The 26273-nt window shown below is 40.0% G+C and overlaps 2 protein-coding genes across 2 annotated transcripts in view; one reads left to right on the forward strand and one right to left on the reverse strand.

The window, feature by feature from the left end:
• The window catches only part of COL22A1 (collagen type XXII alpha 1 chain), a gene marked incomplete at both ends in the record, with an annotated part of 168582 nt that overhangs the window by 29455 nt on the left and 112854 nt on the right, over positions 1-26273 (reverse strand). Inside the window, 11 exons of the mRNA XM_083358189.1 lie at positions 3609-3662; positions 5116-5169; positions 7869-7982; positions 8689-8736; positions 9187-9231; positions 13302-13355; positions 14835-14870; positions 15621-15698; positions 17457-17501; positions 19766-19870; positions 22978-23031. Of these exons, the coding sequence (XP_083214315.1) occupies positions 3609-3662; positions 5116-5169; positions 7869-7982; positions 8689-8736; positions 9187-9231; positions 13302-13355; positions 14835-14870; positions 15621-15698; positions 17457-17501; positions 19766-19870; positions 22978-23031 (687 nt within the window). The remainder of the gene's footprint in view (positions 1-3608; positions 3663-5115; positions 5170-7868; positions 7983-8688; positions 8737-9186; positions 9232-13301; positions 13356-14834; positions 14871-15620; positions 15699-17456; positions 17502-19765; positions 19871-22977; positions 23032-26273) is intronic.
• The window catches only part of LOC310638764 (proto-oncogene Mas-like), a 481088-nt gene that overhangs the window by 25541 nt on the left and 429274 nt on the right, over positions 1-26273 (forward strand). The gene's annotated exons all lie outside the window — the stretch shown is intronic.

The raw sequence follows: 26273 nt of genomic DNA on the forward strand, positions 1-26273 counted from the left end.
GACATACTAACTATAATATGTCCAAACTGATGGGACTTATCTTTATCATCAGGATGGAAAGTTTCATTGAACATGGGTATGACTAAGGCACAGTACCAAGTCTAAACCATGCTTTCCATGTTCTACACTACGTTAAACGTTAGCAAGTCTACAGCATGTTAAAAAACATTATGATCCCCCCCGCCAAACAACGCCATAAGTATAAGTGAAAACATTCAAAATGTGGATGTGGTTTACTTCTGGAGTTATTGTAAGATTTTCATAGGTGTATAAAGGCTGCACTTATGCTTGACACCTAACAAAACACTGCTATTACACCAAAGGAAATATAGCAAGAGTGAATGGGGGAAAAAAACCAGCCAAAGGGTCTTGCAGAATTATAATTCACAAGACACAAGAGGTGATGGCGAGCCAAATTGGAGTGCAATGCAGCTTTATGGCAGTTAGATTTTGCTTTTCAGAAGGTTCTTGAGGAAAGCATGAAAGTGAGACCGTTTTTGAGTTACTGAAAGCATGGGATAACAATGAATGCGAACTAATTATAGATTTGTTGTAAAAACAGTTGCTGAACATAATGAAAAAAGCATATGTGGAAGTGAAGTTTGAATGAGAATAAATGCAATGTTTAACTGGTGTTTTGACACTGTGCAACTAGTAAATTAAGGAGGAATATGATATCCTCTTGGTTTTCTTGGTGTATTGATGGACAAATATATAAGAAATACATGTGTGAACACTTAATAGGTACATTGGTGAATCCATAATTGCATGCCTATGCAGAGAAGTCTGTGTTTAACACTGTGACTAATGTGTACTGAATGTTAGATAGATGGCTACCTCCATGCAGAGGTATGGATGAGAATTAAATTATAAAATAAATATATAAAGACAAAGTCAACTGGAGAAGACTAAGAAAGATATAACTGAAGAGAGTGCATAACATCTTTATAAAATGAAATGAGTTGTGTTATTTAAAAAGCAATGTAGGAAGCAGTCTCTGGGCATGGTGTAAGCAAGAATGGTTTATTAGAAGATAAAGATAAGAAAAAGTCTTGGTATAAATTGGTTTGGGTATATTTTCTTTTGTTATTGAAATCCAACGTCTTTAATTCCATTGGCTATTTTTTTTATGCTTTCTGCACTCTGCATTATACTATTTATGCCAAAAGGGAATAGAATCAAGGCTTTGTGTACATTTCTGTATGCACACAATCTACCAGGCAAAATGTTTGGGTTCCAGACTATAAACCACGTTCTTGGCTCTATCACTATTTTAAGAAAAGTATGAATGGCAAAGTATCTCATCTACATTCAACCTTAGTTCTGTTTATTATTTTCCCCAGGAATATAGTTTCAACATAATACAGCATGTTATTTTTCCATTAAGAACATAGCAAGCCCAGTTTCTGAATAAATAAATACTCTTCTCTGTGTGTATCTGCATCAGAAATGCACATAAATAAAAATAAGCATCTGCAATACATCTGAATTATACTGTTTTTTTCCTTATTATTATTTTTGTTGTGTGTGAAGAACAAAGGTTTGAGGAACGACAAAGTGCTACTGAGACCTCCTTGAGGATGTAACATAGCTGGTTCAATTTAAGCAGTAATTTCAACCTCACATTGAAATCAAGTCTTGCAACTTTCTTTATGAAAAGCAACTTGAGATAGAAGAATATGGGAACTATCAGAGTGAGAAAAAATCTCCCTTTGCTATTTTTCCTCTCCTAATCATAGCACAAAGCCAATGTTCACAGCATCTATTTAAGTATCATCCATGGCTAAATCTGGACATCACGTGTAGGATAAACATGGATGTTCATTACTCCAAGAACACAATTCCATTTGTTCACAGTGAGTCTGATGACTGAATATGGTGACTTATGTGCTAGTGAAATTTTCCTGGCACTGCTTCCAAAGAAAATATTTTTTGGGAGGGTGGTGGTGGAAGAAAAATCATTTGTCATATTTTCCTGTCCCTGGTCTTGGAGGGTGACAAAATACCGAAGAGATTATACCATGGAGAGACAAATAACTTTGTTGTATTGTTCCTCCTCTGAAGTATGATGGTATTCTATTTCTAATAACTCACTTTCCAAGTTTTCCAAGTATCTTGGAGACTAGGTATCATGCAGAATCCAACTAAGTTGGTCACTGGGGCCAGAGATTTAATCCCACAAGCTTCTGGACTCATGCTGGAGCCCATCCTTGGGAACCTCTCTCTCTACATGTGTGCTGGACTGTTCTGTGCATAGTATTTATGTTGTGTCTGTGGTTGTGTTGTTTTCAGTTGTTAATTGGAGTATTGGTGGCCAGCTATTAAGTTGTTGGTTGCTTCCTAGTGCTGCTGTGCCCTTGGCTCCTAAGTATCTTGTAGGATGGTGGTAAATTAGCACTCCTATTGACTAACAAGTGGCTGGCTTCCCAGGCTTCAGTCCTTTCCTGGCTATTTTTGTACTGCTCAGCCAACAATCTTAGTAGCTATGAAACTGAATGTGTGTCCTTGTTCATTGCAGTTTGAGGCTACCAATGAATTTGGGTCTCCTCATCTAAACACTGGCTCATGTTCTTGCAATCTGGTAGTTAGAATCCGCCCCATCTTCTCCCAACTGGTAAATTACATTAGAAGTTTTTCTTACCTCCAAACAATCTTTGCAATGAATGGTTACATTGCTAGATATCATAAGACTGAGTTGCTTAAGGTTGATTTGAAATCCTACAACAGTGTTTCTCAACCTCACCAAGTGTAGGATGTGTTAATTTCAACTGGCTAAAAAACTCTGGGAGTTGAAGTTGACATATCTTAAAGTTGTTGAGATTGAAAAATGTGCTCTAGGCCAAACTCCCTACTTATAAACAGCAACTCTGAGTTCCAGAGAAGTTTCAAATCTTCCTCTCTCCTGTGCGCTCACCCTGTGTAAACCTGTGTGCAGCAGCTGCATTTGCTACATGTGCTGTTGTGATGCATCTTAAGTGTTTTCTCTATTGCAGCAGAGATTGATAAACAGCATACTTAAACGGGATGGCAGCTGCTGGGATCAAATCTCTCTTGCGGCAGACAAGCAAAGCAGATGTCTAGATCTTGAGGGTAATAGAAACTCATTAAAGAGATAGAACAAAATTTCCTTTCATTTTTAGCTTGCTAATACTCTCAGGAGAAATATCAACAGCTATCCCATCACCATTTTTTTCACATAACATCAGGATTTATCTTCCCAGATAAATTGTGCTGCTTAATAACAATTCAAAAAAGTTAAATGTAATGGAGTAATCTCTCTCTCTTACACACACACACACACACCAAATTATATGCTACCTTCAAAGGAAATTATTATTGTTTAAATGTTTTCAATTTTCCTTTCACATTTTTATCACTTATGCAAAACCAGATGTCTCTCTTAATGGCCAAGTTTTCATGTCTATCATACAACCTACGACTTTCATGACGACTAAAGACTAAAGGCATATGAATATTTTGGCACAATAACTCAAAAGCAGGGCACAGAACTTTCTTTGGGAAGTGAAGAAGAGTCAAGTTAGAGATTTTGTTGTTACTGAGTGGGTTTTTTTTAAAAAAAGTCATGCTGATTCCTTATTTTCTCTCACCTGTTCACCCTTCAGTCCAGCTTCACCAGATGCCCCAGCCTCTCCTTTAGAACCCTAATTTAAAAAAAAAAGTCCAATAAGATGACTTGGTTTAATGGAAGAGATTAGGAGCATACCCTCCTTAATGGACCATGGGGCTGGGCAAAAACAAAGGGTGATAGGCAGTTCTTGTGCCATCTAAGGCTTGATAGGTGGTAACTAGCACTGTGAAGCAGACAGAAGCCTTCTAGCTTCCAACATGGTTCATAGAAAAGTGTTCTTATATGAGCACATAGAGAGATGCCCCAAACTGCCCACACCTTTGCATTCTGGACCAGCTTCACTTCTGTACCAGCAGGAATGTCTGAATGATCTTCAAAGGTAGCTGTTATGTATGGGGTTTAATAACACTGCAAGCAACAGCTCTACTGATACCACCAGGTGGCGCTGGACCGAAACTGCTGCGGCCGGGAAGCAACGTTTCAGCGGGAAAGCCAGGTTTAAATCTATTGGCTGGAAGTGTACCTGGACTCTCGGCGGGAAAGCCAAGTTTAAATCCATTGGCTGGAAGTGTACCTGGACAGGTACAAATAGGGCACAGGTAACCCCTATTTCCCCAGTACAATCTACCTCTTAATAAAGACGGTTATGCTGTACTCCTGTGCCTGGCGTCATCCATGCGTTCCAGAACCCACTACACAATAGTAGCCTCACATACTGTGGGAGGTATCTAAGGCATGAGATCGCCCAGTCCAGAATGGAAGCATTTCTGCCCAAGATGAACCTGTGAAAAAGCCGCTCTAGCCATCGCTGCCAACTGCTCCTTGAGCAGAAGCCATGACTCCAAGAAGGCCCTCTCAAATTGCACAATCTGACTGGGGAAGTGCTGATTTCTGGGACTTGTGAGGAGCCAATACAATTGGAGGGCATTAGGTTAGGGTTAGGGTTCTGTGCATCAATGCTCTAACTGGTGCATTGTTAGGGCTTATTCTTAGCTTTATACAGTAGAGTTGTGGCTCAGGAAATTTATTTTTAAAGATGTAAGAGCTACTTGAAACAGATGTTGCACGGAAGCTGACTCCACTGATGTTCCACTCATCTAATTTTCCTCCAGCTTTGGAGGAACAAGTGTTTTGGAAAGTCAATTCTCTTCAGACAAGAAGTTGCCTTTCATGCTAACTTGAGCGTGCCTATGAGGTCACATTCCTGCAACTGTTTCACACATAACAGCCTTGTCGCTTTTCTTTAAAAAAGGAATAGGAGACACAAACATATCCCAACTGTTAAATGCTAGAATATATATATATATATATATATATATATATATATATATATATATATATATATATATATATATATATATATATGTAGAAAGCAGGGTTTGATGGATCTTGAAATTGGAATGCTTTTCCCTTTGAATAGTTCTTTTCTATTAGTAAAAAGAGTCTTCTCTGCTTATGTCAGTTATTTTCAAATATGTATTTTTGAGGGGAAGCAAGAGTCATATAAGATAGAATGTACGTCTTACCTTGGGACCTTCCCCTCCTGGAGATCCAGGGGGACCTCTGAGTCCAGGTTCTCCCTGAAAGAAACACAGTTTACAAACAGATGTTTCCTAGCTCGATTGTTCATTCCTATAGTATCCTGGCAACATCCGGCACCATCAAATGGTCTGTGCCTATGGGAGGACAGGGTGACCCCATTTGTCTGCTCAAGAGAAAGAGGGCACAGGTTGAATCAATGGGGAAGCACATGCCATTGCTCCAACCTGTGTCCTCTTTCTCTTACACAGATAAATGGGGTCACCCCGTCCTCCCATAGGGACAGACCATTTGATGATACCATATGGTCTCCACTCAAAGCTTTCTACACATTTCCCAGTGCCTTTGCTATAGTTGGCACCAAATTGTGTTGTTTTAAACATAGAAGAAGGAGATAACCTTAGATGATGAGTTTGATTAATTCATGTTACTTTTGAATCTGACTTACTATAGCTTGGTAAGGAAGGGCTGTCACAGATTCATCATGCCATTTGTTGGTGCAGATGAGACCCCCCTCTTCCTGTTGGGTTTATTGCATGAGATCCTTTGATATTTATATTAATTTGATTTATTTATTAAACTGATGGATAATTTATTATTTATTATTTGTATGAATAACATATTTAATAGCCTTCCCTCCTCCTATTGTCCCCACAAGAACAACCCTGTGAGGTGGGTTGGGTTGAGAGAGAATGACTGGCCCAAAGTCACTTAATTGTCTTCTTTGGCTGAGGCAGGTCTAGAACTCACAGTCTCCTGGTGATTGGCCCAAAATCACCCAACTGGCTTTTAAAGCCCTTCAAAACATTCTAAGCAAACCAATAGACCCAGCAACCACAGAATATATATATATATAAAAGGAGTCACCTACAGCATATAAAGTAAGAACTTCAACAACCAGTATGTAGGACAAACAGGCAGAAAACTGACAGAACGCATCCATGAACACCAACTGGCAGTCAAAAGGCATGATGAAAATTATATAGGTAGATTTAACCATAGCTTCAATTGGGAAAATGTGACAATCCTAGACCAGGGCAAATCCAAAAAACGCCAGGGAATTTCTAGAAGCCTAGCACTCTGACAAATCAGCCATCATTAAACACATAGACATTAACAACATCCATAGACTATGCAAAAGAGACAATCAACCAGTCGAAAAGAGAAACAAGACTCCAGCACCACTCCACCAGTAATCAGCACTCAGATCATCATAGATGAACTCCAAGGTTAACATCAGACCAACAGTCAAGTAAGCAATACCCCAATCAAGAAACTGCCAAAGAGCCATTAGTAAATAGCCCAACCAAAGAATCTCTAAAAACGCCCTGACCCACCCAGACAGGCAAGAAACCAGAATATTTATTTTTATTTGTTTTGATTTATATAAACTGACAGCAAACAGCACTCCTTACTAGCACTGATGATGTTACCTAGTTGGGTCATGAAATGTCTGCAAGAAAACAAGCAAGCTCAGAGAGCAGCAAGGACCCCTCAATAAATAAATCTGAACAAAACCAGGTTAATAGAATAATAAGAACAACAATAATAACAGAAACAAGTAACACCAATAGTAATAGATGCCTTAGGTGCAATCCCAATATTACTTGAGCACCACTTGAGCACTATTGGCGTTGGCACATTGATCATCAGTCAATTGCAAAAGGCAGTTTTACTTGAAACAGCTTACATCCTAGGATAATATGTGTAACATCATCAAGCATCCACATCTGCATATCCCAGGTCTTTGGGAAGGACTCAATAGGTGGGGGAAAAATGCCACGTCTGAACATCTGGCTGATTATACAGCACACATAACAGAAACAGCAAAAGCCAATTGATACATCTCTCATTCAGGGTCTTATCCTGTATATGGGCTTACCCCATAGACTGGCCCAATGTTTGGAGGAAAAAGCCTGAACTTTAGGACCTTGTAGAAGAACCAGTTTGATGATTTTGCCATAGATCTCGATACCATCTAAACAGAATCAGGCAGGACTTCTAGCCTAAGTGATTTATAACATCTCCTAGACCAGGGGTAGGCAACCTTGGCTCTTTTATGACTCATGGACTTCAACTCCCAGAATTCCTGAGCCAGCCAAGCTGGCTCAGGAATTCTGGGAATTGAAGTCCATGTGTCCTAAAAGAGACGAGGTTGCCTACCCCTGTCCTAGACATTGCTTGGGCATACATTAGAAATGTACGGAGGTCACAGAGGCAGCCCAATAAATCACTAATGTGAAGTGTCCAAAGAATGATTATTATTAATGCAAGGGCAATCTGTCCAATATCCTAGCAGAGGTAATCTCTTTCTCCCTCTAACCTGTAGGAGTACATCTACAAGGAAGTACAGCAAAGTCTGCAGATAATCCTATTCTAATCTAGAGAAGGACAAGAGACGACCTGATAGCAATATTTGAGGGGCTGCCACAAAGAAGAGGGGGGTCAACCTATTCTTCAGAGCACCAGAGGGCAGGACAAGAAGATGGAAACTAATCAGGGAGAAAACCAACTTGGAAATAAGGAGAAATCTCCTAACAGTTAGAACAGTCAATCAGTGGAACGGCCTCCCTTCAGAAGTTGCGGGTGCTCCATCACTGGGGGTTTATGAGAAGAAATTGAACAGCCATTGTCTGAAATGGTATAGGGTCTCCTGCTTGAGCAGAGGGTTGCACTAGAAGGCCTCCAAAGTCCCTTTCAACTCTGTTATTCTGTCTCTTATGCTTGGAGTCTTTCTTACCCTTTTTCCAACTGGTCCATCACTCCCGGGTGAGCCTTGAAGGCCTTTATCACCCTTCTGTCCTGGCATTCCAGGGAGACCAGATGGTCCAGGGGGACAATCAGTGCAAATATCCTAAAGAGGGGAATCATAGTGTTATTGAAGCAGCAGACAGTTCTTCTCAAATGCAAGTCTACCTTGACTTTGTTGTAGTGAATTATGAATTGAATGTAAATTGAAGAAGCCTTGGTTTCTGTCTGTGGGCTTGTGGCACGACACATTATAGCCATGCTTTACCATTTCATACATCATACACTTCAGAAAGCTCTTCTGGTGTCTTTCTCATAGTTGAGTTAGTGCTCTCTATCAGTCCTTGAGCCAGCACTGGACCCAGTAAAGGTCCTTCCAAATGTAGAATGGAAGATCAGTAGTGACTAGCAAGATTGTGCAGTAGATTGGGAAGCTGTGGGAAAAAAGTCCCAGAAGAAGACAATGACAAATGATTTTTATATTGCTACCCCCTCACAACAAGACAGAGAGAGAGAGAGAAAGAGAGAGAGAGAGAGAGAGAGAGAGAGAGAGAGAGAAATGTGCTCATGATGTTTACCAAAAGTTAATCTTGACTTGAAGAAGACTACTCAAGAGGAGAAAAAAAAGAGAAGTAAATAAATGCACTTCTTTTCTTCTCATGAACATCCTGGGCAGATCTACATTTTCTACTGAGTCTCTCCTTCTTATAATCTGCATGCACAATACATTTTACTAGCATTTATAGACTTTGATGGTTTACATTAATGCTCCCCGAGTGTTAGGTCTTTGGACACCTGGGGAAAGAACTTACCTTAACTAACAGTCTGATGTCATCAGGGTTAAGGAGAGGAGGGGAACCCTAAGAGAAGAAAAACAAACAAACACCTATATCACTTATGGAGATCATTTCAGAAAATCTGGTGTCAAAGGTAGAAATGTAAAAGATCATCTTCCCATTGATCAAACGCCTTTTTGAAGGACCACAAAGGAGAAGCAGCTCCAGTACCACTGATGTAAGTTAAGAGAGTGACAGAGATGTCTACAACATCAGGGGTGGGCAACTATGGCCCCTTTGTAACCTGTGGGATTCAATTTCCTGGCTCAGGAAATCTGGGTGTTGAAGCCCACAGGTTGCAGAGGAGCCTTAGTTGCCCACCCTTGTACAACACGGTATGGTTTTCTTCTCAGGTATTCACGTCCTGTACTGCAGTACAAATACCTGCTTGGAACAAAGTTGTTGATTTCTCAATGAAACGTGCCAATGAAACAAAAGAGAATAGAAAGAGAGAAAGGTTGTGCAGTGACCTACTGGTTTTCCTGGCAGTCCTCTTTCTCCTGGATTTCCAGGTAAACCCTGTAGAAAGAAAGGGAGGAAAAAAAGAACAATAGGGTCCTTGTTGCTCTCTGAACAGTGGTGTTCTTGTAGATGTTTCATTACCAAACTACGTAACATTATCACTTCAAGGGTCTCATAGATGAACCTGACTTACAAACATTCTCTTCTCTTGGTACCACGTATGGGTATCAAACGCTTCACAAAGGATATGTTGTTCATCCATACAATGCAATTACACTCAAGTATACATAGATACACAGTGGCTCGGTGGGTTAGGATGCTGAGCTTGTTATACATTAAAGCTAAACCATCTACATACCATCTACATGCTATTTCAGACGTTAGTTACTGAACAGGTGATTTGCAATAATCTATAAGAAACAATAGGGACGCGGTGGCTCAGTGGGTTAGGACGCTGAGCTTGTCGATCAGAAGGTCGGCAGTTTGGCGGGTCGAATCCCGAGTGCCGCATAACAGAGTGAGCGCCTATTACTCGTCCCAGCTTCTGCCAACCTAGCAGTTCGAAAGCACGTAAAAATGCAAGTGGAAAAATAGGGACCACTACGGTGGGAAGGTAACAGCGTTCCGTGCGCCTTTGGCGTCTAGTCATGCCGGCCAAATGACCACGGAGACATCCTCAGACAAGCGCTGGCTCTTTGGCTTTGAAACGGAGATGAGCACCGGCCCCTAGAATCGGAAACGACTAGCACGCATGTGCGGGGGAACCTTTATCTTATACATAGATGCCAAGTTTTGTTTTGTTTTTCTCTTTAGCTACCATGTGTTCCATTCGTAAAATTATTTTCACAATAGTCATATTCATCTAAGTAGCAAGATTCAGGAAGTTATGAGAGCTTCCTAAAGTCTTCAAATTTCATACAAAAAACGGTTTCTTGTGGTCAATACAGGAATTGGATATGTTTAATTTAATGAAAAGAAGGACTAAGGTGACATGATAGCAGTGTTCCAATATCTCAGAGGTTGCAACAAGAAGACGGGGTCAACCTATTCTCCAAAACATCTGAAGGCAGGACAAGAAGAAACGGATGGAAATTAAATCAAGGAGAGAAGCAACCTACAACTCAGGAGGAATTTCCTGACAGTGTAAACAATTAATCATTGGAACAACCTGTCTCCAGAAGTTGTCAGTACTCCAACACTTCAGGTTTTTAAAAAGAGACTGGACAACCATTTGTTTGAAATGGTATAGTTTCCTGCCTGAACAGGGGGTTGGACTAGAAGACCTCCAAGTTCTCTTCCAACTCTGTTATTCTGTACTGTTCATGTCTTTGTATGTTCAGTTTTCTTTTAAGATGTTTCTACATCATATGCTGATGTTCAGGGGTCTCTGCTGAATTCTGGTGACATGGTCCTGATGTAATCTGGGGAAATATTTTAAAAAAAGACCTTGGAGGCCACCTGGGGGCAATTTGTTGACCATTTCTTTTCTCATTGAAAAGAAAACAGTCCATCATAACTTGAAATCTTTCCACCTAGGTCTTTGAAAAAGAGAAGAGAGTATTTAGAGTTTTTCAGTTAATTCATCAGTGTCATTTTGCGTAAAAGTAGATTTTGGGAGAATCAATTCTATCCGCTATTTCTATCTGTCTATATTTTCCTTCCTTCCTTCCTTCCTTCCTTCCTTCCTTCCTTCCTTCCTTCCTTCCTTCCTTCCTTTCTTTCTTTCTTTCTTTCTTTCTTTCTTTCTTTCTTTCTCTTTCTTTCTTTCTTCCTTCCTTCCTTCCTTCCTTCCTTCCTTCCTTCCTTCCTTCCTCTCTCTCTTTCTTTCTTTCTTTCTTTCTTTCTTTCTTTCTTTCTTTCTTTCTTTCTTCCTTCCTTCCTTCCTTCCTTCCTTCCTTCCTTCCTTCCTTCCTTCCTTTCTTTCTTTCTTTCTTTCTTTCTTTCTTTCTTTCTTTCTTTCTTTCTTTCTTTCTGCTGGCTGACTACTGCAATTATCTGTTTCTACTTTGCTGAGCTCAGCTAGAACAGGAGACACGTGGGAAGAGAAACCAAGAAGAAATTCACCGATTATTTCCCTTTTGCAAGTTTGCATCATTCTATGCTTCCATCTCCCTTACAAATAGAAAAGGAAAGATTTCTAGGAAGCAATTACTGCTGATTGAAGTCCTGCAAAGATGAGGTATGGATAATAAGTTATTCTTCGAATTGCTCATCCTTGGGCATTATAAAACAGACCCAATGTTATTATAAGAATGGATTTTTAGTGGTTAATCACATATTTTTAGGCAGGATTGCTAGAGTCCTGACAATTTTTTTTTCCTCCCTGTTGCTCAAAACTTCCTCTTCCTTTAAGACAGGGGAGTTCATTCTATTTATTGATTATATGGGTTGCTTCATCAATATTGCATTATGGAAATGATTACATCTTATGTTGTAACCTTCTTTGCTCTGTACGCTGCTGAGGGAATTACTTCACCAACAAGCTATTATTTCACTAACAAGGTAAAAAGAAACTGCATTGTCTCTGTGGGTGATTTTTTTTTAGTTTTCTGGTGTGTGTGTTTTTTTAAAAAAACAAAATATTATTTATTTATTTTATTTTTTCACCGTTCCTTTAATATACCACAGACTAACCAATGAAATATAAACCTTTTTTCAAGTATTTAACATTTGTTATATCAGTAATGCTGTAAAGGTAAAGGTAAAGGTTCCCCCGCACATGCGTGTTAGTCGTTTCCGACTCTAGGGGCCAGTGCTCATCTCCGTTTCAAAGCCGAAGAGCCAGCGCTTGTCCGAGGACGTCTCCATGGTCATGTGGCCGGCACGACTAGACGCCAAAGGCGCACGGAACGCTGTTACCTTCCCACCGCAGTGGTCCCTATTTTTCCACTTGCATTTTTTTACGTGCTTTCAAACTGCTAGGTTGGCAGAAGCTGGGATGAGTAACAGACGCTCCATACATAAATACATACACGTAAGTTTGGGTGCTGCTCGTCCATTTCCCCTTTCACTGTATCCACCCTCCTTCTCTCTCTTCCCTCTTCTCTACTTTCTTTCTCCCTTTCTCCTTTCTTTCCTACTTCCCTCTTCTTCCTCTCCTCTCCTCTTTCCCCCACCACTCACCTCCCGTTTCTCCCCACTTCTCCTCCTCTTTTCATCTAACGTTCCTACTTACTTCCCCCTCCTCTACTCTCTTCCCTCTCTCCTCTCCTTTCTTCCCTCCCATCCCTCTTCCGATACAGTTCAGGGGTGATGTCCGAGCAGCTCCTCTCCTTGGATTTTCTTTTTTTATTTATTTTTTTACTTTATTAAATTTATTATTTAAAACATTGGACATGGTACAAATGGACTGACATACCTTCTTGTCTATAATATTCATATATGTATATGTACACATAAAATACACTTAAGATACAAATCAATTAAATATAATACAATACTTAGAACAATCAACCAATCTATAAATTCTAATAGAGACCTTCCTTTTGTTCCCGCCAAAGATAAAATTTATTCCAAATTTTGTAGTAACCTGATTGGTCTTTATTTTTAATTTCCAAAGTTAATTTATCCATTTCTGCGCATTCCCAAATTTTCCTTATTACCTCGTTTTCTACTGGAATTTCACTCCTTTTCCAATTCTGGGCAAATGACATTTTTGCTGCTGTAATAATGTGACTCATCAGATACAACTCGCCTTTGGGGTATTTGTCTTTTGTTATGCCCAATAGGAAAAATTCTGGACAAAACTCAACTTCTTGTCTTAATATTTCTTTTAGCCATGTCCAAATCATTTGCCAAAATCTTTGTGACTTGCTACAGGATTTTCAATGTCTACAGTATATTGGGTATGATAATATCCTTATCTCCTCATTTTTCTTCCATCTAAATCAGTGTTAGCTGTCTTTTAAGCATGTTCTCTTTTTCACCCACTCGTAAAATTTTCCCCAAATTTCATAATACTCCGACTCTGTCTTATCTTTAAGCATCATTGGTAATCTATTCATTTCTGCGCATTCCATTATATTCCTGATTGGATAAGGAAAACTATGCTACCTCTGGTATCACAATTTTTGCTCAACAATCCATTGCATTTCATAAATTAATAAACCATCATTCTTTTTACGTACATCCTGACCAGTCAGTCCAGGAGGGCCTTGGATGCCTGGTAAACCACGAGGACCCTGGTGAAAGAGGAAGAAGGATTTGATGCATGATTTCAAACCTTACATACTATATTTTTCTATGTCATGGATGGAAAAACTTATCTGGGGCAAGAATTATCCTTGGTCTTCAAGAGCGTTCTAAAGAGTCTAAAGAGCCTTGGTGGAGCAGTGGGCTAATGCCTCCTTAAGTAACACCAGCTGCCTGCAGTTAGTGCAGGTTCGAGTCCCACCAGGCTCAAGGTTGATTCAGCCTTCCATCCTTCCAAGGTAGGTAAAATGAGGACCCAGATTGTGGGGGGCAATAAGCTGACTTTGTAATAATGCCGCTTGGGTGGGGCGAAAGCCCTAATAAGCAGGCATATACATAGAATAAAGGCTATTGCTAAGCTTGTAAGCTGCCCTGACTCTTCGGAGAAGGGCGGGATATAAATGGAATAAAAATAAAATTAAAATAAATAAAATAAAATAAATAGTTATGGTAGAGATCAGAAGGAAGGGGGAAAAAAAACCCTCAATAATGTATGCTTCTATAAGCATTAATTACTAATTAATCCAATAATCTCTGGCCGTGTGTTTTATTGATTTATCCTCTTATGTTAAAATTACAGTTTGCTAACAGTTTTGAAGGTCGCTCTCACATGTGGTTCTAAGTCCCCCTGTATACCGTTGATTTAAAGAGAAAATAACGAACGGTCAAAGCATAAGCGATACATAGTAGAATCCATCACCTGCTAAGTTTTATCCATACACTAAACACACCTAGAATTTTATCAGCTTTGCTTGTCTAAATTACCCAGACATCATCTACAGAGGTTACGCTGCTCTGTTTCCTTTGTTATGTTTTCATCACAACAACCCTCGGGTACTGCAGTTTTCAACAATGCTTCTACAGAAATTTCATACTTCACCTTTTCAAGTGAGTTGAAATTGAAATAAACCAAATAATGATTAATGCAATAAATTAACAAAGTAGATTATATATATATATATATGAAAGCTTTCTTATATAAAATTTTCTGATAGGCAACCACGTCAAAGAGAAGCTTGTCCTTGATAAGCTTGTCTTATACATACAGTATAGGATTTTTTTTCTAAAGGTGATGAACTATGCATAATGCTCTGATCTCTAACATCTGAAAATGCCTTCTATCCAAGGAGGTGGCAGCAAATGAACAGAGTATGGAAATAGAGATGACCAGCACAATTATCCTTTCATGAATCCCCTAATAATCCAGCCCTTGAGTATACTGTTCAAAATGCTCAGAAGCTGTGGAAGGCATTAGGGCCTGGATATCTATAGATCCTAAGCAATGTCATAAGGCAGGACATTTGGGAATGTAGAATCGAGTCAATATTTCTAGAGTAATTGATGCTACTGATACGATATGTACCTGAATTTACTACTATCATTGGCAAACCAAAAGGTGATATAATACAATAATCTTTCCATCCTATTTCCTACCACACACTGCATATAATTAGAAAGACCTACTGTACCGGTGGCCCTTTGTCTCCAGGAGGTCCCATAGGTCCCTGAAAAATATTGACAGCAATCATTCAATTTATTCATTCATTCATTCATTCATTCATTCATTCATTCATTCATTCATTCAATTTTTGCAGCCACCTATCTCAGTCAATGCTTTCATGTGTATAATGAATAACATTGACACAGGTGGGCACTTAAATAGCAAATGAATGTTACAACAGGGACAAATTCTGAAAATGTATGTTAATCAGAGGGTACAGTTATCCCAAACAAACCCTCCCTAAATTTCTGGCTAATTCTTTTGAAAATTATACAGTTTTACAAACATTCAGGTTTGAGACAGAATTGAATTTGAAGGCAATGCGATTAAGAACTGAACTGACTTTCCAAATAAAATCCAGAAGTCTGCTTAAATCATACACTTGACTGTTTCCAAACTGTTTTGGATGTTTCTGCACATGGGCAGAATTGTTTTTTTTCCCCCAAAAAAACAATTTGACATTTTTCTTTTACAAAAAAATCACTAACTATTAGTAATAATTGAAGCTACCCAGAAAGTATTAAAGATGCAGGACAAAAAGGGAATTGTTATGACAGATCCTTTATTGGTCAAATAATCAGCATTTTTTTTTGCTTCTGGTAGAGATGCAGGCAACTTAGTCTGTGTGATGTGAGTATTGATATCATTCATGCCCCAAGGTAGATGACATGGACCACGATTTCAAACATGATTCACCTTTGAAAGACTCATTGAAGTTCATCACAAATAGGTGAGTAATATGTCCCATACTTACTAGTGGTCCTGAAAGTCCAACACCTGGGGTTCCTCTATCTCCTGGTTGACCTGGAACACCTGGAGCACCTCTGTCTCCCTGACAAGGGCAAGTTAAATAGTGCATATATCAATAAATTTATTTTCCAGACAAATTATAACGACTGTGTTATATCCATCTTACATTAAAAAATGAGAGAGAGAGAGGGGGAGAGGGAGAGGGAGAGGGAGAGAGAGAGAGAGAGAGAGAGAGAGAGAGAGAGAGAGAGAGAGAGAGAGAGAGAGAGAGAGAGAGAGAGAGAGAGAGAACAGAAACAGAAGTAGGGATGGCTAGATTTGATTAGGTGACTTTTACTGTGCTTTGGCTTTCCAATTTTAAGGTAATTCCATCTTACTCTTATATTTTATTTTATTTTATAAATTGTACAAATATAAAGAGTGATACATTCATGTGTTTTACACGAATCTTTAAACTTACATTTTTGCAAATAATTTCCTTACTGGGCAGAAAAGATAGAATTTATCATCAGTATTATTTCCTCCTTTCTTTTTTTAATTTCTAAACTACATGTTGTGATTGAAAATTTAACACAAAGACAGTTCACATTATTCTTTTTAATGTTTTAAAAGAATTTGTCTCTGTTACTTCTCAAGATTTAAACACTCACTTAAAATTGAGTGGAATCCAAACTAAAACATTCGGACAAAGTTGAAATTTGTGCAAAATCGACTTTAAACTCTCTAATGGAACCATTCACTTTTAAATCAATATCTGCACTGACAAACTTCTTTTCTGAAATGGCTTTCTATCTTGCAATTAAAAATAAGTCCTGGCTTAAAAAGAGAAAACTGGCTTTTCATTATCAGCCCCCATTGTTGTATAGCTGTTATGTGTAATGCTGCCCCCTACTACAAAATTAGAGCTTTTGTGTGTTGCATCTATCAGTTGTTTCTCTTGAAACCTGCGAATGATTGCAAATGAAGCTGGTTTAAGAATCCTTTCCCAGATTTCACCCCCTTCCTCTAGTTCACTACAATGATGACCTGTTATTTCATACCACTATTATCAAAGTCCCTGATTGGTGGATTGCCTTGCCTCCCTCATACACAACTGTGCCAGGAAACAAAGATCCAATCGTCTCCCCTTTTGTGGGAAGATCTTCTGAAAACTGGTGGGGAAAAAAGGATGAGTTTCATAGCACTTCCTATTGCTTGGATTGGAAAGGCAAATGGAAGGGAGGGAGGGAGGGAGGGAGGAAGGAAGGAAGGAGGGAGGGAGGGAGGGAAGGAAGGAAGGAAAGGATGGAGGGGGTGGGAAGGGGGGAGGGAGGGGGGAAGGAAGGGAGGGAGGGTGGGAGGGAGGGAGGGAAGGAGGAAGGAAGGAAGGAAGGAAGGAAGGAAGGAAGGAAGGAAAGAAAGAAAGAAGGAAGGGCAGGGGAGGGAGGAAGGAAGGAAAGAAAGAAGGAAGGGCAGGGGAGGGAGGGAGGGAGGGAAAGAGGAAGGAAGGAAGGAAGGAAGGAAGGAAGGAAGGAAGGAAGGAAGGAAGGAAGGAAGGAAGGAGGGAGTGAAGGAGGAAGTGTTATGTTCCTCTGCTGAACATAACACAAGAGTCCACCTTTTCATGGCCAGAAGCCCAGCAGTGACCAAAGATGGACCAAACAGCATTCTTTGCACCAGCAGAGGTGGGAAACTACTACATTTGATTGAGAGACCTTGGGTAAAGATCATCTCTGAGCAGGGTAGAGGCATCCTTCACTCCAGTCCTGCTGAAATAATGTCTGGCCAGATCTGTTCCTCTGCAAGCATGAAATGCACCTCCATCCTTAGTTTATCATAGAATGGCAAAGCAGATATTCACCTTCGGCCCAAAAGATCCAGATAAACCTGGTGGACCTCTTTCGCCCTGGAAAGACACACAAATATAAAAGAAGTTAGCATGATCCTCCCAACTGGAAAAGCAAATACACCCATATATTAGATCTCTGAAAATGAACATGAACTCCAGCCCTGGGTCTGCTCACTCTCAAGAACAGACATGTGGGGAACCCATTTACAAAGAACAAATAATAACCCCTAACCAGTAGTGGGATTCACCCAGTTCGCACTACTTCGGCAGAACCGGTAGCTAATTTTTTTTGTTGCCCAGGCCCAGAATAACTTCCAGAAGCAGCATCCAATCAGAGAACTGGTTGTTCACCTATTTGAAGCCCACCACTGCCTTTAACCCTTGGGTGATGAATATGTTACAAACAAACCCTCAATTTAATAGACTTTGGATGGAATGGGAAACATTTTTGTTTGGAAATTCTATTCTGAAATAATAGATAAGTTATTCAAAGTAGTCTTGATGGTCCATTTATATTTACATTAAATTTGGCCACAGCAAAATATCATAAATGCAATCCACATCCTTTCAAATTCAACAGAAATTTGATAGTTCCATTCCCAAATGGTCCACTACATTGAGGTTCAGTATATTACTATGTTCAGAAAACATGGCACAGTATTTTCAAACCAATTAGTGCTTTAGCTGCTTAATTTGTTGGTCCAGTTCATATAACTTACAAAGACAATGGCCTACAAACCCACAAACTACTCAAGCGATGTTCACCAACCAACAGGTTGTGTTATCTCAACCAAGCCATGATGTGCTTCAGGGGCTTGGACAAGAAGTCAACAATCTTGAAGCTGTTTGCCACTCTGTTATTCTTAAGAAACCAATCAGGGAACACTTCTTTTGAATCAAGGAAATTAATTTAATTGTATCACTGACAGGTAAATGCAAGCTATAGGGTGAAAAGGTTTGAATAGATCACAACTAGGATGGGATTTTCTTCTCTTTTCTGACATTTGGAGTGAACTGCTAATACTTTGCCTACCAAGTAATCCGATATTCTTTCTTTTTTGAACTAAACAGAATGTAATAGGGCCTTTTAAGTATGAGGAAGTAATTTACATGTTGTTGTTTTTTTGGGGGATGGAGACCAATTGAAAGTACTTTCACTTCCTATGTGTCATTCCATCAAATTCCTTTCATTTCCATCAAATTCCTTTCATGTCCTCCCAGTGAGATGGGTGGCATATACATTAAATAAATGAATAACTATTGCTTGCTTCCTAAAAGCCTAGTTAATATTTAGTCTTCTAATAATTAGCTTCTCTTTGGAGTCTATTGCACGAGGTGCTAAAGAAATTTTCTTCTTCCAAATTTATACATAAGCTCTGTTTGTACATATCTCACTTAGTTTTAACTGTGTATGTGTAGGTGTGGCATAACACTTCTACAAGCCCAGCTTACTGGGTTAGTTGATGATTCAGTGTAGTTCATGAACCCAGAAAAGCAGCTATGCCAATCACTAAATCACTGGCAAACACAGTCATTGAATCACAGAGAAGATTGCCTAATTACAAGAGCTCACAAGTTTTTGTGCTTTCATCTTTAATTGCACAATTTGTTCAACCTATTGTTCTTCCAATTTCAGTTTCTTTGCTCTAATGGTTGCCAGGATGCAGAAGGATACATGCAACCCAATCAAATTGAAACTTAGCAGGAGTGAATAATAGTAGCGGCATTTCTGACATAGTCTTTTTAATATGTTTTTTTTTTCCTGATACTGTGTTTCTGGGCATATTCACAGTTCGTAAGAGAAGGGATGACATTGAAAATGCAATTTTTTTTTTAAAAAAAAATGTTGTTCAGGTAAACCAATGACAAAGTAGAGAATACTGTGGCATAGAATTATAACTCATAAAATGAGTAAATTGGACCAATCATTTTAAAAGTGACAAGTGTCTGCTTTTGTTGATCAGTTACTAAGTTACTGACTCTTTGCAACCCCATGGACCACAGTATGCCAGACCCCTCCCCATTCTCCAGTGTCTCCTGGAGTCTGCCTAAATTCATGTTCATTTTGTCGATGACACTATCTAACCATCTCATCCTCTGTTGTTCTCATTTTGTCTTCCATCTTTCTCAACATCAGGTTATTTTCCAATGAGTCCTCTCTTCTCATTAGGTGGCCAATGTATTTGAGCTTCATCTTCATCTTCATCCCTTCCAAAGAATAGACAGGGTTGGTTTCTCTTAGATTGACTGATTTGATCTCCTTGCAAGCCAAGGGAGTCTCAGGTATCTGCTTTTACAACTAGTTTAGGAATTAAATTTACCCTTTCTCCATCTCGACCCTTTCCAGGTAATCCAGGTTGTCCAACAGCTCCTGGTTCACCTGTAGGACCAGGTGGACCTAATTTTCCATCCTTACCAGGTTCTCCCTGCAGAAAAGGCAACGGGAATAGATTGGCAATTAAGACAGGCTATGCGGCAGGCATTTCATTAATCAACATCAAAGGTTTTCATTCAGACCAGGAAAGACTCTGGATGGCTCACCACCTGTTTCTCCTCAATAGAGAAGCCAAGAAAAAAAAAAAACATCTAGAACTTTCTTCTAAAAACCTTGTGGAAATCAATATAAGCACTTCAGTATTTGGACTGCAAATACTTCTTTACATCACGTGGGCTTTTAATAGCCTCGTTGCACCAGCTTTCCTTCGAGCATGGAGTTTATTCCGTTCATCCATCCATCTTTGTATGACAAAGAAATAATGAAACTAAATCCAACCAACAATGAGGAGAATGTAGGACGTGGAAAACACATCCTTAAGTTATCCTTAACAAGCTTTTATTTTATTTATTTATTTTATTTATTAAATTTTTATACCGCCCTTCTCCCGAAGGACTCAGGGCAATAAATATCAAAATATAAATACAAAAGTTAAAAAGAAGTTAAAAAGGATTAAATAATTATGCCCAATATAATACAATAATAAAACTGTGTTAAAACTAAATCCAACCCCAAACCCATCAGACCCATTTTATGTTATATTATAATCTCCCTTTTTTCCCCTAGGTCTGAAATATCTCATTGGTATAAAGTCACAAAACTGACCTGAAGGATTTGGATATATCCTAACTCTTCGATACCCTCTGTGTGACTTTGAGGATAATGACACAGAAGTAATACAAAAATACAGGCCCAAACCAGTGATTTTGCCATGAATGACCATATGTAATGATGACATCATCACAAATGGAACAATTCTATAATCAGATTGTAACTTCTGACACGAGTGTGCAGGTTGTTCCATTTGCATGATGAGACCCTCAGACTTACATCATCATTTGTCTTCCTTTGTCACCCATGCATGGTTTGGAGGAACCAATATCACAACAACACCCAATTGAAGACATTTGGAATGCCCATGTAAAGGCTAGCAAAAGGAAGTATGTATCATCAATTTCTCTAATCTGGAAGCTGAATAGGCAGATTCTCAGCCTATAGTTAGGTAGGAAATATGTGATTAGCTTCCCAGGAATGATGACTGAGACCTAATCGTTACCAATTTGGAGAATAAGAAGCTGAACCTTCAACTTGGGAACTTGGACGCTCAAAACCACATTGCTAGCTAAGGAGGTCTGAGCAGCCAACATTGACATGCCTCCTCTATAGAAAAAGGCATTAAATCAAACATGTCAAACACAAGGCCCGGGGGCCGGATCCGGCCCGTGAAGTGGTTTCATGTGGCCCACGAAGCCATCCTGGAAACAGTGAGGGAACGGCCCCCACTGCCTTGGCCCTGGCCCAGAGACCCTCCTTCTGCCAGAGACCCTCAGATCTGTCCCACTCCTGCCCAGGCCCCCATAGGCACCCTTGATGCGAACGATGTAAAGCTGGCCAAGCCCACCCAGTAGGCCATACGCACTCTAGCCACGCCCACCCAGTAGGCCACGCCCACCCTGGCCATACCCACCCGGCCCCCTGAGGGCAACCGCAATGCTGATGCGGCCCTCAATGAAATTGAGTTTAACACCCCTGCATTAAATCCTCTAATTATGCAAAGGTTTAAACTCCTTTGCTCTGTTTGCAGCGTTAGACCTGCATTCCTCTGGCTTCGTATTCTTGATTTCTCCTGATTTCTTGTCCTACCAGCAGTTGTTTGGATTACAACCTCCAGCCTGGATATTGTAGACTTCTTTGGCCTTAGACTATCAGACATTCTCTTCTTGGTTGTGTTTAAGCCACTGCTACAAACTACAAGAAGAGGTGACTTCCCTGCAAAGCTTTCTCTGTCTAATTTACAGCCGATAGCTCTAGCGTTAACTGCCAAGGCTGAGCTAATAAAACTGTTTGAAGAGTACTAATTGCTGCTTACTGCTGTTCAGCTAGTACAGGACAATATTTGACATGCACAACATCAGATAGAGGAGATAAAAGAAACTACTTTAATTAATGCATAATGAGGTTTGCATATTATTTAAGCCAGGGGTCCCCAACCCCCGGTCCATGGACTGGTACCGGGCCACGACATGCCAGCAACTGGTCAGCACAAACAAGCGAAGCCCCATTTGCAGGATGCAGGCAGCACACAAAACCACACACTCTCCAGTCTGTGGAAAAAGCTTTCTCCACGGAACTGGTCCCGGGTACCCAGAAGGTTGGGGACCTCTGATTTAAGTAGTATCTACAGCAAGCCAAATTGATGACCCATACATGGTAATTTTGTCAGGCCAATGCCACTGTAACATACTAGCATCACAATGTTTGATGGCAGTTGTAAGATATGGCATTTTATGTCACTATACAGGTCATCCTTGACTTGCACCCATTTCATTTAATGACCATTCATAGTTATGAAAGCACTGAAAAAACTGACTCCTCACACTTACAACCGCCCTAGTATCCCATGGTCAAAATTTGGGGATGTGACAACTGTTGTATATTTATAATGGTTGCAGCATCCCATAAACATGTTACAACCATTTGCAACCTTCCCAGTGGTCTTCCAATAGCAAAATCAATGGTAGAAGACAGATTTGCTTAATGACATTATGATTTGTTTAATGACCACAGCGGTTTGCTTAATGACCATGTCAAAAAGATAATAATAATAATAATAATAATAATAATAATAATAATAATAATAATAATAATAATAATAATAATAATAATAATAATAATAATTTAATTTCTATACCGCCCTTCTCCCGAAGGACTCAGGGCGGTGTACAGGGCAAATACAATAAAAATACAATGTACAAAAGTTCAAAAAGAATTAAATAATACAGCCCAATTCCAATAAAAATTAATACAGTTAATATTAAATATCTCACCCCCCCCATGGTTAGAGGTGGAATAATCTGAAATTCCCGAGATGCCGGGAAAGATCATAAAATTAGGCGCAATTCATTTAATGACTTAGTGACGGAAGTTCCAACTGTGGTCATAAGTCAAGGACTACCTGTAACTCTTTTAATGTTTAGCCCTCACCCTTTCCCTCCTGCAAATAACCATTACAACTTAGCTGTGGATCCATCTTTTCACCTTTTCTCCCTTTTGTCCATCAGTTCCTGGCTGACCAGCAGCTCCTGGTATACCCTGTAAAGAAAACAAAATGCAAAAAATCATTTATTTTTTTTTCTATTGAACAAGTTGATTGGGAATTATATGAGCTTGATTCATGTATGCGGAAAATTAAACAGATTATTTGCAACAATAAACCTGAAGAGCCAGTTTGGTCCCACCAGGCTAGAAAGCAAGATAGGGTGAGTTCTAGTTTCATCTTAGGCATGAAAACCAGCTGGGTGACTTTGGGATAATCATCAGTAAACTATGAATTCTAGTCTTGCCTTAGGCCTGAAAGCTGGCTGGGTGACTTTGGGCCAATCACCAGGGGATTGAGAGTTCTAGTCCCGCCTTAGGCCTGAAAGCTGGTTGGGTGACTTTGGGATAATCATCAGTAAACTATGAATTCTAGTATCGCCTTAGGCCTGAAAGCTGGCTATATGACTTTGGGCTAATCACCAAGAGATTGTGAGTTCTAGTCCCACTTTAGGCATGAAAGCCGGTTGGGTGACTTTGGGCCAATCACCAAGAGATGGTGAGTTCTAGTCCCACCTTAGGCATGAAAGCTGGTTGGGTGACTTTGGGATAATCATCAGTAAACTATGAATTCTAGTATCGCCTTAGGCCTGAAAGCTGGCTATGTGACTTTGGGCTAATCACCAAGAGATTGTGAGTTCTAGTCCCACTTTAGGCATGAAAGCTGGCTGGGTGACTTTGGGCCAATCACCAGGAGATTGTGAGTTCTAGTCCCGCCTTAGGCCTGAAAGCTGGTTGGGTGACTTTGGGATAATCATCAGTAAACTATGAATTCTAGTATCGCCTTAGGCCTGAAAGCTGGCTGGGTGACTTTGGGCCAATCACCAGGGGATTGAGAGTTCTAGTCCCGCCTTAGGCCTGAAAGCTGGTTGGGTGACTTTGGGATAATCATCAGTAAACTATGAATTCTAGTATCGCCTTAGGCCTGAAAGCTGGCTATATGACTTTGGGCTAATCACCAAGAGATTGTGAGTTCTAGTCCCACTTTAGGCATGAAAGCCGGTTGGGTGACTTTGGGCCAATCACCAAGAGATGGTGAGTTCTAGTCCCACCTTAGGCATGAAAGCTGGTTGGGTGACTTTGGGATAATCATCAGTAAACTATGAATTCTAGTATCGCCTTAGGCCTGAAAGCTGGCTATGTGACTTTGGGCTAATCACCAAGAGATTGTGAGTTCTAGTCCCACTTTAGGCATGAAAGCTGGCTGGGTGACTTTGGGCCAATCACCAGGAGATTGTGAGTTCTAGTCCCACCTTAGGCCTGAAAGCTGGTTGGGTGACTTTGGGATAATCATCAGTAAACTATGAATTCTAGTATCGCCTTAGGCCTGAAAGCTGGCTATGTGACTTTGGGCTAATCACCAAGAGATTGTGAGTTCTAGTCCCACCTTAGGGATGAAAGCCGGTTGGGTGACTTTGGGCCAATCACCAGGAGATTGTGAGTTCTAGTCCCACCTTAGGCATGAAAGCTTGTTGGGTGACTTTGGGCCAATCACCAGGAGATTGTGAGTTCTAGTCCCACCTTAGGCCTGAAAGCTGGTTGGGTGACTTTGGGATAATCATCAGTAAACTATGAATTCTAGTATCGCCTTAGGCCTGAAAGCTGGCTATGTGACTTTGGGCTAATCACCAAGAGATTGTGAGTTCTAGTCCCACCTTAGGCCTGAAAGCTGGCTGGGTGACTTTGGGCCAATCACCAGGAGATTGAGAGTTCTAGTCCCACCTTAGGCCTGAAAGCCGGTTGGGTAACTTTGGACCAATCAGTTAGGAGATAGTGATTTCTAGCCCTGCCTTAGTTCTGAAAGCAAGCTGGGTGACTTGGGGCCACTATACATCAGCCCAGCTCACTTCACAGGGTTGTTTTTGTGGGGAAAATAGGAGGAGGAAGATGTGTGGAATATGTTAACTATATTGAGTTATTTATTATTATTATTAGTTGAATTTATATACCGCCCTATTCCTGAAGGACTTTTTTATTTGTAAAAAATAAAAATAAAAATAAAAACAGGATGCAAAGAAACAAACAAATGAACTAATGGAAATTGTAATCATCACTTTAATTACTACTCGTGAATATTTTGTCATGGAATTTTTATTAAATGTTCCATATTTATTCCTTGAGGATGTTTGTACATCATTTCCCATTAAAAACACCTCAACATTGTTTATCGTAAATATTTGTATGCTATATTGGGCAGCAAACGCTGTACGTTTTCATCCAAGGGCAATTAAAGACATCCTTGCAGCTGCATGTTGAAGTAAAATATAGCTTTGTGTCTTGCAACGGATTTCAATTATTTTTCAAAGAATGTGACCGGAGTCCCATAGCTCTTTCGAAGCAGAGAGAAAAGGGATAAGAAAACAGCAAGGACCATTTTTTGCACTGAAAGTTCTTTTCCTTTTATTGGGAAGACGACTTGTTCCCACAAAATGACATCACATTGAAACAGCCAGATATATACTCCAGAGTCTTTTAGAAAACCTGCTCCTTGCAGTTACGTTACAGGGAGATAGATTCCAAGTTCACGTTGGGGAAAAAAAATCTTGACTCATAAGAACAGTTCAACAGACTACAAGAAAGGCATTGAACTCATTTTCCCAGGATGAGTTGAAGCAAAAAAAAAAACAAAAAACTATATAGTACACATCATGGATCCTTTCGCTGACATTTTAACTCAGCATCCGTGGGTGTAAATCCTCAACTTACAACCTCAGTTTTGCCTGGAATTTTGGTTGCAAATCATGGAGTCATATGTTGAGTCACCATATCACTGGACTCAATTTTATGACAGTTAATAAATGAGTCATGTGTTTATTAAGCAAGTCATGTGATTGTAAGTCCAAATCTACCTTATCCAATGGGAGTTGTTTGCTGGAAAATGGTAAAATAGTTGCAAAACACAGTCACATGACCACAAGATGCTGCAACCCATCATGAATCTCTTTCTATGGGGGGTGAGCTCTTACCCCCCGTGGATAGGGCTCGCAACTTGGGAGTCCTTCTAGATTCACGGCTTACTTTGGAAGAGCATATAGTGGCCGTGACTAGGGGGGCTTTCGCCCAGGCTCGCCTGGTGCGCCAGTTGCGGCCCTATCTGAACCGGGATGCCCTGTGTACGGTCACTCATGCGCTCGTGACCTCTCGCCTTGACTACTGTAATGCTCTCTACATGGGGCTTCCCTTGAAGACCACTCGGAGGCTCCAACTGGTACAGAATGCGGCCGCGAGAGTTGTCTTGG

This window comes from Vipera ursinii, assembly GCF_947247035.1.
Source record: "Vipera ursinii genome assembly, chromosome: 3".
Taxonomy (NCBI): Eukaryota; Metazoa; Chordata; class Lepidosauria; order Squamata; family Viperidae; genus Vipera; species Vipera ursinii.